The 14,672-nt window shown below is 53.0% G+C and overlaps 1 protein-coding gene across 1 annotated transcript in view; it reads left to right on the forward strand.

The window, feature by feature from the left end:
* The window catches only part of GPD2 (glycerol-3-phosphate dehydrogenase 2), a 49,927-nt gene that overhangs the window by 20,186 nt on the left and 15,069 nt on the right, over positions 1 to 14,672 (forward strand). Inside the window, exons 7-8 of the mRNA XM_066190494.1 lie at positions 12,476 to 12,640; positions 14,165 to 14,309. Of these exons, the coding sequence (XP_066046591.1) occupies positions 12,476 to 12,640; positions 14,165 to 14,309 (310 nt within the window). The remainder of the gene's footprint in view (positions 1 to 12,475; positions 12,641 to 14,164; positions 14,310 to 14,672) is intronic.

A 14,672-nucleotide genomic window follows, 5' to 3' on the forward strand; every position in this document is an offset into this window, starting at 1 on the left:
AGAACTGCATTTAGAACAATTCTTCAGCTCATCAAAGGGGTTCAGGACTGGGAAGGACTCTGGAAACACACTGGACTCCAATGGGGTTTGCGAGGCTTCTGGCCAAAGCTTCTGTTGTTAATTGCAGGTGTCTCAGAGCCCAGCAGCATGGAAAAACAATTTAAGATTTATTCATGTGCATGGGAACATGTATGTGCAGATCCTTGTTTGGGAGAAGGGTCGGATTTAAAGGATGGACTTGGTGTTTAGTTGATTTTACTACTGAGGGAAGCTGCATTTTATCTTATCTTTAAGGTCTGGAGGAAGTAAGAGCAAAATTTGCAAATTTAACAAAACTGGTTGTGGGGTTATGTGGTGGATTTGTACCCAGTACCAGGACCTGCCACAGACAGCACACAGAGAAGGAATTCAGATTTATTTTTCTGTATCCTGAGCTATTCCTTAGCTTGTTTTAAGGGATCCCAGGAGCCTCCCAGAAGAACGAAGTGGTTCTCTTAACTGTAATTACACTTCTCATAAGAGCACTATAGCTTGAAATCTATTTATAATCTAGTGAAGTTTTTTCTGATTAAATAAATAATTTGGCTGTATCGTGGCTATTTACTACTCCAGCATTCCAAGGATGCATCTTTCAGGATAGCCTTAAAATTGGTTTCTCACATGAACAATTATTTTAAACAGTGCTGTAAATCTAAAGATTCGGCATCAAGATGCCACTTGGGCTTTGGTGGCAAACACGGGCAGGGCAGAGAAATGTCTCTGGAGGTTTTGGTGCCATCCCAACAGAGGGAAACAAACCCACACTCAGTGTTGGAAAGGAAGAGTAAAATAGAAAAAAAAAAAAGGAAAAAAAGTCTGTCCTGCTTTATTTTGCTTTCTTTTTAAGATACAGCTTAGTTACCCTCGGTTTTAGGCAGAATGTAAAGAAATGCTGTTTGGAATTACAATTTAAAAAGCTCTCCAAGCTCCACCAAACCCCAGTTTCGCTGAAGAATAAAATGGGTTTGAAGGACTCAGGGATGAAATGTGTGAGTTGATAACACACATCTGCATGTTACACATTTGAGGCTGCACCCACTGCAGAATAAATGACTGCCCAGCCAGGGTGGTAATTCAGTTCTGGGCAGGCACGTTCCAGCTCAGTGCTGGCCGTGCTGCCTCTGCTGTGGGGTGGCCCCTGGGGCAGCTGGGCTCCCCTGGGGCTGGAGCACATGAACTGCTTTGTCCTGATCAATTAACCTGCGTTCTGGCCACGGGAAACGGGCTTTAAGTCATAACATTTCAGCAAGCTCCCTTTAGGTCTTGTAAATTATTTGTACTGGAATTCTAATGATGTGCTGTCGCACCCTAAATCCGGAGGGATGGAGCACAAAGGGAAAGGGGATGGAGCTGAAAGTAGAGAAGAGGGTGATGAAATTAAACTTGTTTTAGTCCTTTCAGAAGAATTAGTCATAAAATCGAGGATTAAATAATGGCAAAGCAAAATACACGTCTTAAAGTAGGTGATATCTTTCTTTTCCCTGTCCATCCCTCCTCTCTCCCTTGAAGAATGAATAAATTGGCCTTTTAAGGGTGGAATATCTTAACTGCAAGTGCAGCTAAATGCAGTTTTATGCTGTTTCCTTGCTTCCCTTTGCTCCTTGTCCCTGTGATTGTTGAAAACAGAGCTGTTAATGATCCCAGCTGTCCATCCCCACCGCCAAAGGGAAGGGGTAAAAACGTTCCGTGTCTCAGTGAATTTTCTGTGTGCTGAGGGTCCTGCCCAGGGGTGTCCCCTGGCTCTGTGTGCAGGGCTGGGAGCGTGGTGGGGCCCCGTGGCACCTCCAGCCATCCATAATTCATGGGGACGTTGTGTTCCCAACAGCGCCGGGGTCGTCTTCATTACATCCCTTCAATTGTTTATACAGGCACAAAGAAATGGTGCATTAGAAACGTTGGGAGCACCAGCAAGAGCAAATCACAGCGTTGTCCAGAGGCGATTCTTGCTCTGCCTGAGCATCGGGAAGCCGAAGCATATGTTGGATGTTAGCCGGGGTGTACACAACGTGTCCTATTTATTCAAGGTTTGCTTTGAAGCCACAACTTACAAGTTTGTTTCTTAGGGGGACATGTCAGACTGCATTTAGCATTTGTTGGTATTAGGATACTCCTGAATAGCAAAAAGGCAACATTTTGGGGGGAGAAGGCGGCTGCTATCTGAGCAGGGATCTGTCAGATCCACTTAGGGGCTGCGGGAGAACTGGAGAGGCGGCACGGGGAGAGGCTGGGCTGAGCTCAGGATCTCGGGCAGGATTGTTCTAAAGCACTTTAAACGGAGGAATTAATCTCCATTTAAATTCTGTAGAGTTCATTATGATAAGAACTAGGAGAACCATTAAAGCAGGGATCCAGCTGGCCAGAGTGCGTCAGTGTAAAGCGTTCAGCAATTCCAAGTGGCACCATTCTCTTTATGATGCATTATTTTTCTGTCTCCAGGTGCTTGCAGGCTTTTGTAACATATTTTGCCTTGCAAGATGAACCCTTAGGTGTGTAAGGAAAATCTGTGTTCTGGAATCAATCCTGAATTTAAGATTCTAGGGCTCTGCTTTCTCAATTTGCTGTTATTTCCTGAAAGGAGAAATTACCATATGCTGTGTCTAGGACTCTCTTGCCACATCAAGGTATTGGATTGTTTAATGTCTTGTTCTACAAATCTCCTGGATGTTTACTTGGATGTAAGTAGCTGGTTTTTTGCATTCTCAGTAGTTTTGCATACATTCTCTGCTGAGATATTTTAATATGGGGGTTATTTAAAAGTAGAAGAGACCTTGGCAGAGGATTTCGCTTTCCCTGTTTACAGCAAACCCCCTGAGAAATCCTTCCCAGGCACACGTGCACACACAGACACACACACAAAAATCAATGCAAAAGAGTAGGGCATTCATTAAGCTGTCAAAAATGGAATAAATGTGTTTTTTTTATTTGGGCTCTTGTAGCTATTTTTCCTAGGATTTGAGTGTGTCCTGAATTATGAAATGTTATAGCTTTATAATTCATGTTTGACAAATGGATATTTGGAGATGTTGAGCTGTAATAGGGATATTACAGACAACTCTGTGGCTGTTTTTCCTTCCCTGGATATAAAAACCCTGACAGTTTGTCACCAAACAGACTTTGCATAGGTGAATTTAAATACACAGCTACTCGTATTTCTTGGTGTTTGCGTTCTGGGGCTGGCTGGGTGAGAGAAGCCCTGCAGGCACACTGGTGTAGCTGGGAGATACTCTGTCAGTGCTCCATACCCCGTTGTTTTCCAGTGTGCTCTGTATCACAGGGCTGCCCCTGGAATCCTGCAGGATGCAGGGATTGGGGAGGGAGTGCAGGCTGGGCTGCAGGTGAGCCCAGGAGAGTGCAGGGAGCCCAGGACGAGTGCAGGTGAGCCCAGGAGAGTGCAGGTGAGCCCAGGAGAGTGCAGGGAGCCCAGGAGAGTGCAGGGAGCCCAGGAGAATGCAGGGAGCCCAGGAGAGTGCAGGGAGCCCAGGAGAATGCAGGGAGCCCAGGAGAGTGCAGGTGAGCCCAGGAGAGTGCAGGTGAGCCCAGGAGAGTGCAGGTGAGCCCAGGAGAATGCAGGGAGCCCAGGAGAGTGCAGGGAGCCCAGGAGAGTGCAGGTGAGCCCAGGAGAGTGCAGGGAGCCCAGGAGAATGCAGGGAGCCCAGGGCAGTGCAGGTGAGCCCAGGGCAGTGCAGGTGAGCCCAGGAGAGTGCAGGGAGCCCAGGAGAATGCAGGGAGCCCAGGAGAGTGCAGGGAGCCCAGGAGAGTGCAGGTGAGCCCAGGAGAATGCAGGGAGCCCAGGAGAGTGCAGGTGAGCCCGGGAGAGTGCAGGTGAGCCCAGGAAAGTGCAGGGAGCCCGGGAGAGTGCAGGGAGCCCAGGAGAGTGCAGGGAGCCCAGGAGAGTGCAGGTGAGCCCGGGAGAGTGCAGGGAGCCCAGGAGAGTGCAGGGAGCCCAGGAGAGTGCAGGTGAGCCCAGGGCAGTGCAGGTGAGCCCGGGAGAGTGCAGGTGAGCCCAGGAAAGTGCAGGGAGCCCGGGAGAGTGCAGGGAGCCCAGGAGAGTGCAGGGAGCCCAGGAGAGTGCAGGGAGCCCAGGAAAGTGCAGGGAGCCCGGGAGAGTGCAGGGAGCCCAGGAGAATGCAGGGAGCCCAGGAGAGTGCAGGGAGCCCAGGAAAGTGCAGGGAGCCCGGGAGAGTGCAGGGAGCCCAGGAGAGTGCAGGGAGCCCAGGAAAGTGCAGGGAGCCCGGGAGAGTGCAGGGAGCCCGGGAGAGTGCAGGGAGCCCAGGAGAGTGCAGGGAGCCCAGGAAAGTGCAGGGAGCCCGGGAGAGTGCAGGGAGCCCGGGAGAGTGCAGGGAGCCCAGGAGAGTGCAGGGAGCCCAGGAAAGTGCAGGGAGCCCGGGAGAGTGCAGGGAGCCCAGGAAAGTGCAGGGAGCCCAGGAAAGTGCAGGGAGCCCAGGAGAGTGCAGGGAGCCCGGGAGAGTGCAGGTGAGGCCAGGAGAGTGCAGGGAGCCCAGGAGAGTGCAGGGAGCCCAGGAGAGTGCAGGTGAGGCCAGGAGAGTGCAGGGAGCCCAGGAGAGTGCAGGGAGCCCAGGAGAGTGCAGGTGAGGCCAGGAGAGTGCAGGGAGCCCAGGAGAGTGCAGGGAGCCCAGGAGAGTGCAGGTGAGGCCAGGAGAGTGCAGGGAGCCCAGGAGAGTGCAGGGAGCCCAGGAGAGTGCAGGTGAGGCCAGGAGAGTGCAGGGAGCCCAGGAGAGTGCAGGGAGCCCAGGAGAGTGCAGGTACAGAGAACTCAGGACAGTGCAGGTGCAGGTGAGCCCAGGACACTGCAGGAGGGAGCCCAGGACAGCATTCCCTGTGCTGGTGCAGGTGCTGATGCTGGTGCTGATGCTGGTGCTGGTGCTGATGCTGGTGCAGGTGTTGATGCTGGTGCTGATGCTGGTGCTGATGCTGGTGCTGGTGCTGGCACACACACAGGGATCCTGCACTGCCCACTTCCCGGCTCGCCGCTGCGGTCCCGCCACGCTTTACCCGTCAGGGCACTTTTATCATTTTCAGAAGGGATAAAATCAACGGGCTGAACCAGCTGCATGTTTAACCCAGCTTTGGCTCTGTCAGAGGAGCAGGCACAGCCGCAGGAGGAGCCCTTTGCTCCCGACAGCAGGGCCGTGCAGCCGGCGCTGCCCGCCCGCCGCCCCGGGCGCCTTCCCAAAAGCACCGGATGATAACTGCGGCTCCTGCTGTACCTGTAACAATTTAATCGTGTGAGTCAGCCCAGTCAAGCATCCCCGGCTCATGACTGGGAGACATGAAATTCATTGTCATTATTGTCCCTGTCATTTTGGATCATTATATCCTGCTGCAGAATTTTCCTCACTCCAGTGCTTTCCTACCTCCAGGAAGCAGGGATTATGGCTGAGGTTGGGGTGGGGGCAGGACTGTGAACTACATTTACCTCAGGGGAGCCACAGATTAAATTGGCTTTGCTTTCTGACTTGCCGGATTCGTCTGTTTGTACGCTCTGGGTTTAAGGTTGGAAATGATGAATATTCCAGTGAATTCGGGGCCTCTCTCCTTCCTTTTTTAATGCTTGTATAAGCAAAGGGTGGGGTTTGTGTCCCTTAAGAAGTGAACGGGGAATAATTCTTCAGGTCGTGCTACCAAAAAGATTGAAGATTATTCCTGAACAGAACGCTGTTCCTTGTTCATTGTGGCACAAACATCGGAGTGGTCCCCGGTGTGCCGTGGCTTTCAGGGATGGAGCTCTGCCGTGAGCCAGGGATGTGTTTTGGCAGAGCTGCAGTGCCTCACTGGCTGCCAGGTGTGCTGCTCCCCGTGGGATGTGGCATTGGGACCCCTGCACACCTCACTGCTGCCGGGGAACAAGGGACAGGAGCAGAGGAAACGGCCTCAAGCTGTGCAGGGGAGCATCAGGATAGATGTTAGGAACAGCTTCTCTCTGAAAGGGTGGTCAGGCATTGTGTAAGAAGTTGTCTGTGGAGGTGGTGAGGTCACCATCCCTGGCAGCGTCCGGAGGCGTCTGGATGTGGCCCTTGGGACACTGGGGAGATTGTGGTGGTGCTGGAAGGTCTCTTCCAGCCTTGCTGCTGTGGGTTCTGCGGGAGCAGTGCTGCTCTCCACGCTGGCCTGGCCCTCCAGCACTCCCACCCCTCTGGCCGTGCTGTTCCCAGGTGGGCTCTCCTGGGTGGCGCAGCAGCGGCAGCAGCAGCGGCAGCTGGCCAGGCTCAGCACACAGTGCCTGACACGTCCATCCCTGCTCTGCTGGCAGTTAAAAACCAGCTCAGCGGCCCCGCCGGGATTTTCCCCCCTGGAAGGCGTTGGTGGCAGTGGGGACGCAGTAAGCTGTGGTGACACCAGCCTGGCGCGGTGGCACGGCCGCAGCAGCCCCGCCGTGACGGGTGCTCACGGTGACATTTTAGCGCCGTTTCCATAAACTGACAGTGACAATGTTTAGTTTCATTTTAACACGGTGCTTTTCCTGCCACTGACACGGCAGTCCCAGTGTAGTGACAAGTTGAAGGCTGATACAAAAGAAGTGGGAAACAACGTAATTATAAAGCAGTCACACAGAGCCAGAATTCCAAATTTTGTCTGTCACTGGATGTGGTGGATATTGTGGCTTATTTTTGCTTTCTGGGATCTTAGTTTCAGTAGGAGTTTTAGCTCCTGTGCTGCAACTTGGCAGCAGACTCGATCAGACAGGCATTTGAAGGATACTGGGATTTCTTCTGTAAAAATATTCCATGGGTTTTCTGCCTCTTGCTTGGGATATTGCTTTGTTTATAACTACAGAATTTGGAACAAATCGTGGTAAAACCGGGGCATTGGCTTTAAACGGGCAGAGGGTAGGAGGAGGTGGGAGATCAGGGAGAAATCCTTCCCTGTGAGGGTGGTGGGGCCCTGGCAGAGGTCCCCAGAGAAGCTGTGGCTGCCCCTGGATCCCTGGAAGTGCCCAAGGTCAGGTTGGCTGGGATGGTGGAAATGGTCCCTGGCAGGGAGTGGAATGGGATGAGCTCCCTTCCAACCCAAACCGTTCTGTGATTCCAAGAGTAGGGAGGTTTAGCTCTGGTGAGCTGAGCTGGTGCTCAGTGGAGGAAGTCAGCAATTCAGGTCACTGGATTATTTAAACTGGATGTGTCAAATCTGAGTTTGAATCTGTTGGAATCAATCTACCTGTGAGAAGTCTCAAGGCTTCCCTTCCCATGAGAGCTCACACCCTGGGGCGGATGTTAAAGAGCTAAAACGTGGGGTGTGGTTATTTCCAGCTGTCCATGATCCTTCCCACCTTACCTCAGCAGCACGGGTGGCCCAGGGCACAGCAGAGCTGGGGCTCCCTGTGCACTGCAGGGACAGCCAGGAGTGCTGTCACTGTGCTGCTGGGGGGGATGGAGCTGATGCGGCCGGGACAGAGCTCATCCCCTGGAGCAGGACAGCAACAAGGACGTGAGTGCTGCATATCCTAGAAAGTCTGGGAGTTTGCAGCAAATTCCACTTCCTTTTCATGTGATTCAGTGAGTGGAGAGTTCAGGTCCGAGGGCATGGTGCTGACCTGTGACTCACGAGTCCAAGGGGACATTCCCCCTGAACTTACTCTGCTTGTCTTTGGGGAGGAGAACTTGCTGAGTTCTCGCTCAGAGAAGTCTGGAATGATCTTGAGTCACTCCAGCTGATTCATCGTGCCTGTCTGGGCTCTAACCCTTCCCATATGCACAGCAGCTCCTGGGCTCCTGCTTAAGGCTTGTAATAAAACTGCTCGTGCAATTAAGCACTTCATTAAAATTTACAGGAGAGGGACAGTCTTGGTGAAGTGTAGTTGTCCATATCTAATGCACATGGATAGTTGTGTGATCACTCACCAGCCTTAAATGTGGTGAGGTTTGGGTAAGGTTTGTGTGTACACTGGATTTGGTTCCCTGTGTTGCTTTATTGCGTGCCTGCAGTCACCTGCAGTAAGGAATACACCTACAGGTGGGTGAGCTTTAAGGTCCCTCTCATCCCAAGCCTTTCTGGGCTCTGTGATTGTGTGAATTGGTGTGACACAGGACAGAACATACCAGAACTGCCAGAGTGCCTCATTAACGCTCTGGTTTTCACACTACGCTCCTGAATCAGTCCCAAACAAATCTCTCCGGTCCGTGGGCTTTGTTACCACTCCCTGCTGGCTGGGGCTCAGCTCTGATAAAAATAAAATTGAGTGTACACTGTGCACTCTGGGGGAGGATCCTGTGAGTGCCAACGGAAACATTGTCTGTTCAGATGTGGAGAAATACAGCATTTGCTACTAAGGAGTGAAAATAGAATTTTCCCAAATCACACGAAACGAAGAAATTATAAACCAAATGGCATCACTGTTGGGCTTACCGTGGTGTGGGACAGACTTACTCAAACTGTCTTTGCACACTGAATGTCCTCAGCAGTGTGGCTTCTAGAAGTGAGGGGTTTTTTAGAGGATTCGGTGTTAATTTGGTGAAAGCACTTAGCCCAGTGTTTGGGAAAAGCCGTGTTGGCTGCCCTTAGTAAAAACGAAAGTTACTCTTCGTTGTGACTGTATTAGAGCAGGTGAAAACAACAAGTAAGGGGAGGGATGATTCCTTCCTTTCTCCTTGCTATTCTCAAGAGGTGCTGCACAAGGAGCTGCAAAGAGAGCTCAGCATATTCCATCAGTTGTCTCTGCCAGTGTGCTGAGCTGTGAGTGCCTTCTGTCAGGATGCAGCAGGTGACAATCATGCCAGGAGCAAGTGCTCTCCAACCCAGCCCTGGAGCAGCAGAGTCCTCTCCAGGCAGGGCACTGGAGAACATCTGGTCTCAGGGAATGTCACAGTTACCATCTCCCTGCGTTGCCTGCACTTAGGAGATTTAGGGGATCTTCAGGAGGATACTTACCTGTGGAGAAGGATGCCAAATGAGTTTGGCTCAGCCACTGTGTCGTTAGAAAATAACTTTTTGGCTGAAGTCTTTGGAAAACCTCAAAGGATCACCGAGGGGTCGCCTGTGGTAGCGAGGGGGGATCATTGTTCTGTTTGGCTCTGGAGCCCCAGTGGCTGCTGTGCAGGACAGGGATGGCTGTGCTGGTTGATCCAGGGCCTCCCTGGAAGCTCGGGGTTCCCTTGCCATGGATCACACCTCGGGTTTCTTGGAGTGGAATCATTGAACAGACATCTTGGGAAGGTGCAGCAGTGCCCGTGTCAAGAGAGCTTTACACGCCTGGGCTGCAGGAGCCAAAGCTTGGAGGTGCTTTTCTCTGCTCTTCAGGGGGGTCTCTGTGTCTGGGGTCAGTGACATTTGATTGCAAGGTCAGGAAGGTTGAGATGCAAAACCTTTGCTTTGCTTTACCTTTCCCTTTCTCTCTCGAGTGTTAAAGATCATCGTTGTGGTCTGGAGCTCCCTGCCAAGGGGCAGCTCGCCTCTCTGCTCTCTGTGACCAGGGACAGGACCTGAGGGAAGGGCTGCAGCTCTCTCAGGAGGGGTTTAGGCTGGATATCAGGAAAAGGTGCTTCTCCTTTGGGTGAAGGGTGCTGGGCACTGCCCAGGCTCCCCAGCGAGTGGGCACAGCCCATGGGCACAGCTCTGGCTGCCAGAGCTCCAGGGGCATTTGGACAGCGCTCCCAGGGACAGGGTGGGATTGTTGGGGTGTCTGTGCAAGGCAGGGAGTTGGACTGAGTGATCCCTGTGCATCCCTCCCAGTTCAGGATATTCCGATTCTCTGTTCAAGAGCAGGATTTTATTGTCCTTATCTAGGGGAGAGAACATACATGCCAGTTGGCAGGCTTTAAAAAAAAAAAAAAAGGCAAAACCCAGCTGTTCCTGAGTATGAAACCACTATCCTGTGACCCCATCTCTCCTAAACTGTTGCACTGTTGTTCTCCACAGATGATAAATCCCCAAGGTGGGAAGTCACTCTTTGCTCCTTTCAAATCCAGACCTCTCCAGATCTCTGCTGTTTATGCCATGAAATACTCAAGGACTCCACACTGTAGGTCCCATCAATCTGAAGCCAGTGTGTTTTTCTACCAGTGTAGTTAATCAGGAACTGGTTATTTCCCAGTCCTCTGCCTGCAAATGCATTCCACGGGCACTCAGTTGCTTTTGGACAGCTGAGGAGTGAGTAATAGCACGGGGGTTCTTGCGTCAGAATAATGATGAGGGGAAAATGGATGAGAGGTTCAGAGAAAGCAGGAAAATGTTCTTTTGAACACAGTGGTCCAAATCCTGGGAATGTGCTGAGAGTGTCCTGAGCTCACTCTGACCTTAGGAGCATTGGGAGGCTCAACAAAACGCCGAGCAGCCTTTGGATTTGGGGCTTGCTAAACATTTGTTACTTGGAAGTTTGGTTTTATAGAAGCTACCCGTTTCCACATTATTTATTCTGCTGATTGGCTTCTCCGGATTGCTTTTGCTCTGGACAAATAAGTGACAAATCTGGGAAGAGGCAAACTCACCAAATTTAAACAGTCAGGGTTCCATAGACCAAAGCTAATATTGGCTGAAGTGGGGTCGTGCTGCCGTGTGATGAATCCCCACACCAGGGCAGCCACAGGAGAGCGGGGTTTGTGCCGGTGCCGCCTGGGGCACTGCTGCCAGGAGCAGGCTGACAGGGTCTGGGCCCCCCTGGCGCCAGGGTCCTGCTGCAAGGAGGGGACCAATCCCCCTTGTGCCCCTGGCACGGCAGGGTTTGGGGTCTGAGGGGTGCTGCTGTGTGCCCGGGACAGCCGAGCCCTGCGGTGCCGTGGGTCAGGCTGGCCCAGTTCAGCACCAGATAAAGGGGATGTCTGCGGAGCAATGAGCTCCGGAGAGCCCTTGGCTGCAGGCTACGGGAGCGTTTCCTGCATTACAGAATCACTGAAGCATTTATGTTGGAAAAGCCCTCCAAGAGCATCGAGTCCAAGCTGTGACCTCACCTCATCAACCAGCCCAGAGCACTGAGTGCCACATCCAGTCATTCCCTGAACACCGGCTTCCTCTGGAATCCCTGTTGTTGTGTGGAAGCAGCTGCTGTAGCACAGCTTGTCGCTGTCCTTTGTCCCTTTTTCACCCAGTGCTCCCTCTGCACACGAGCTGTACCTTCTCTCAACCCTGCCTGAAACTGGGCAGGTTTGAGGTGAACCTCATAAGGTCATTTTTCCCTCCCTGCCACGGCAGCAGCAGCAGTGCCCGTGCAGTTACTGAATGCTTTGCCTGCCAGCTCTGACCGATGGTTGTTCCCTCCCGTGGATCTCGCGTGATGGAGCATCCCCAACTTTTCCTGACATCTTGCTCAGTTGTTTTGCTGTTCTGCCGTTGTTGCAGCTGATTCCGGGCATTGTTTGCCGTGTGGAATTGGAGTTACTGTTTGTTTCTTCATGGGTGCTTTATCATGCTGCCGTTCCTGTACACTTTGTGTAACTTTTTTTCTCCCAGCTGAAGACGGATTGCACTGCACAGCCTGGGCTGGGTTGGAGTGAGGGGTTTGGGGAGGGGAGGTGCTGCTTGCGAGGCCATTGATCCCATCTTTATAACTTTGCCCTTTTAGCTGGGAGCAGATGATTTGCACAGGGGTTGGAGATTTGCGCAGGCAGAATCCGAAGGACCAAACTTTACATAAACCATTTATACTAAATGCTGGGAATGCTGGCAACATAAATCACCTACAGTATCTATTACAAATTTATCACTTTATCAGTATCGTCTGTGATAGGAGTGGTCCAAACAGGTGGGGAAGTGAACCGTACCTCAGGAAGTTTCGCCTGCTCGGAAATTAATTATTCAGGACACACAGAGCCTGGCCCCTTCAATGTATAGTAATTCTTTCCAGCCAGCATCCAGGCCTCCAACTTCAGTGCAATAATAAATAGGAAAAGTCTCAGGTGAAGCCAGTATTTCAGAGTAATTAATCATCTTCCCCTCACAGTCCCCTCCACCTCTCTCTTGGTTTTCTTTAACGAGGGAATTTCAGTAATAAATCTTTAATGATATATGTTAAGAATCCTTCATTAATTCTTGTCCACTTATTCTTCTTTTTTGGGCGCTTTTATGTTGCATGTTGGGAAGTTCAAAGGAATATACAAAAAAAACCCAAAAACCCAAAAACAGTTAAATTTGGCCCAGTCTCTAAAAGGATGTTTTGGGTGTCGAGTGTCATGGGTTCGCTTGGTCATCGCGCTTGTTGGCTACTACCAGTTGTATTGTCATAATAATTGGGTCCCGGCTGACGGCAGGGTTACGGAGGAGAAGGGAGAGGTGGTTTGTCCTCCGCTCGTTCCGGGCCCGCGGTGGGGCAGGCAGAGCCCCGTGGGGCGCGGCGGTGCCCGCGCAGCCCCGGCCCCGCGTGCGCCGAGCCCGGCAGCGAGCGGCCGTCAGCGCTATGCGATGTGACAGGGACAGCTGTGACAGATCGGGGCTGACACGCTTCCATAGCGCGGCCGTGGCTGCGGGTGACGGCTGTCCTTCCCCGCAGGACAGCACAACGACGCGCGGATGAACCTGGCCATCGCGCTGACCGCCGCCCGCTACGGCGCTGCCACCGCCAATTACACCGAGGTGCGGCACCTGCTCAAGAGCCCCGGCACGGGCGGCGGGCGGACGCGCGTCTGCGGGGTGCGCTGCAGGGACGTCATCACCGGTGAGTGTGGGGTGTGTGGGGTGTATGGGGTGTGTGGGGTCTGCGGGGTGCGCTGCAGGGACGTCATCACCGGTGAGTGTGGGGTCTGTGGGGTGTGTGGGGTGTGTGGGGTCTGCGGGGTGCGCTGCAGGGACGTCATCACCGGTGAGTGTGGGGTGTGTGGGGTGTGTGGGGTCTGCGGGGTGCGCTGCAGGGACGTCATCACCGGTGAATGTGGGGTGTGTGGGGTGTGTGGGGTCTGCGGGGTCTGCGGGGTGCACTGCAGGGACGTCATCACCGGTGAGTGTGAGGTGTGTGGGGTGTATGGGGTCTGCGGGGTCTGTGGGGTGTATGGGGTCTGCGGGGTGCGCTGCAGGGACGTCATCACCGGTGAGTGTGGGCTCTGTGGGCTCTGTGGGGTGTGTGGGGTCTGTGGGGTGTATGGGGTCTGCGGGGTCTGTGGGATCTGCGGGGTGCGCTGCAGGGACGTCATCACCGGTGAGTGTGGGCTCTGTGGGCTCTGTGGGGTCTGTGGGGTCTGTGGGGTCTGTGGGGTGTGTGGGGTCTGTGGGGTGCGCTGCAGGGACGTCATCACCGGTGAGTGTGGGGTCTGTGGGCTCTGTGGGGTCTGCGGGGTCTGCGGGGTCTGTGGGGTCTGCGGGGTGCGCTGCAGGGACGTCATCACCGGTGAGTGTGGGGTGTGTGGGGTGTATGGGGTCTGTGGGGTGTATGGGGTCTGTGGGGTCTGTGGGGTGCGCTGCAGGGACGTCATTACAGGTGACTGTGAGGTCTGTGGGGTGTATGGGGTCTGTGGGGTGTATGGGGTCTGTGGGGTATATGGGGTCTGTGGGGTCTGCGGGGTGCGCTGCAGGGACGTCATCACCGGTGAGTGTGGGCTCTGTGGGGTCTGCAGGGTGCACTGCAGGGATGTGGTCACAGGTAAGTGTGGGGTTTGTGGGGTGCATGGGGTCTGCGGGGTGTGCACTGCAGGGGACAGTGACACCCTGGGATAACCCAGGAGGGAGGAGCGGGGCCATTGCCATCTGCAAACAGCCCTGAACCCACACAGGAGCCATCTTCCTGGCCCGTGCCATTAGTGTCACTCAGCTTCCACTTCTGTCACATTTCTCACTCAAACCCCAGTGTTTTGGCAGGCCAGACTGAGCTCTCCATCCCAGCCCTTCTGTCAAGCAAAGATGACATTGTAAAGGCTCCGTGCTGTACAGTAGTAATCCCATTTACCAACTCTGCGGGCTGAGACTGAAATCTCTCTTCTTGAGAGGCAGATTTCAGCTGAGCAACTTCCACCCCGCCCGCCTCTCTCCTGCCCTTACAGATAAGCTGGAATTCCACTCTAAAACATTTTCCCTCAAATCTGGTGTTGGGTGCACAGGCAGTTAATTTTTAGAACCCATCCCAGCTGTTGTGTTCAAACACGAAGGGTACACTTTACAGTAGGTTGACTTCATAGAGAGATGAATAACAAAGAGCATCGGTGAGCAGGAAACAAATGGTGTCTGTGATTGATACTGTTTTCTTTCCCAGGGAAGGAGTTCGATGTCAGAGCCAAGTGTGTTATCAATGCCACGGGACCTTTCACAGACTCAGTCCGCAAAATGGATGATCAGGAGGTGCCCAACATCTGTCAGCCCAGTGCAGGCGTGCACATCGTGATGCCTGGTTATTACAGGTGAGGCGCAGGGAGCCTGCTGCCCGTGTAACACCATTTGTAATCTCTGCTGCTGCTGCATAAATCAGCTGGGAGGGATGCACCGCTGGCCGTGCGGCCCCTCGGAGTGCACAGTGTGATTCTGATTTTTATTTGTGGTTTTTAAAGAGGATCCTGGCGCTGTGCCGGGGAGGAGAACAATTTCATCTATTCAGAACAGGCTGAGGCCGTGTAGCTTTTAGTTAGAGCTCCCCAAGGCAGGGCTCTGCTGAAGCAGAAGGTGTTTAGGCAGAACATCCCCAGGCTTGTGAAAGCACCTGTTTCAGTGATGTCTTTGAGCTGAGTGTGCTGCTGCCTGGTCACCCCCTCAGGAAAACAAGGAGC

The sequence above is a fragment of the Chamaea fasciata genome, unplaced genomic scaffold (assembly GCF_029207755.1).
Source record: "Chamaea fasciata isolate MVZ Bird 193981 ecotype frontalis unplaced genomic scaffold, bChaFas1.0.hap1 SCAF_8, whole genome shotgun sequence".
Taxonomy (NCBI): Eukaryota; Metazoa; Chordata; class Aves; order Passeriformes; family Sylviidae; genus Chamaea; species Chamaea fasciata.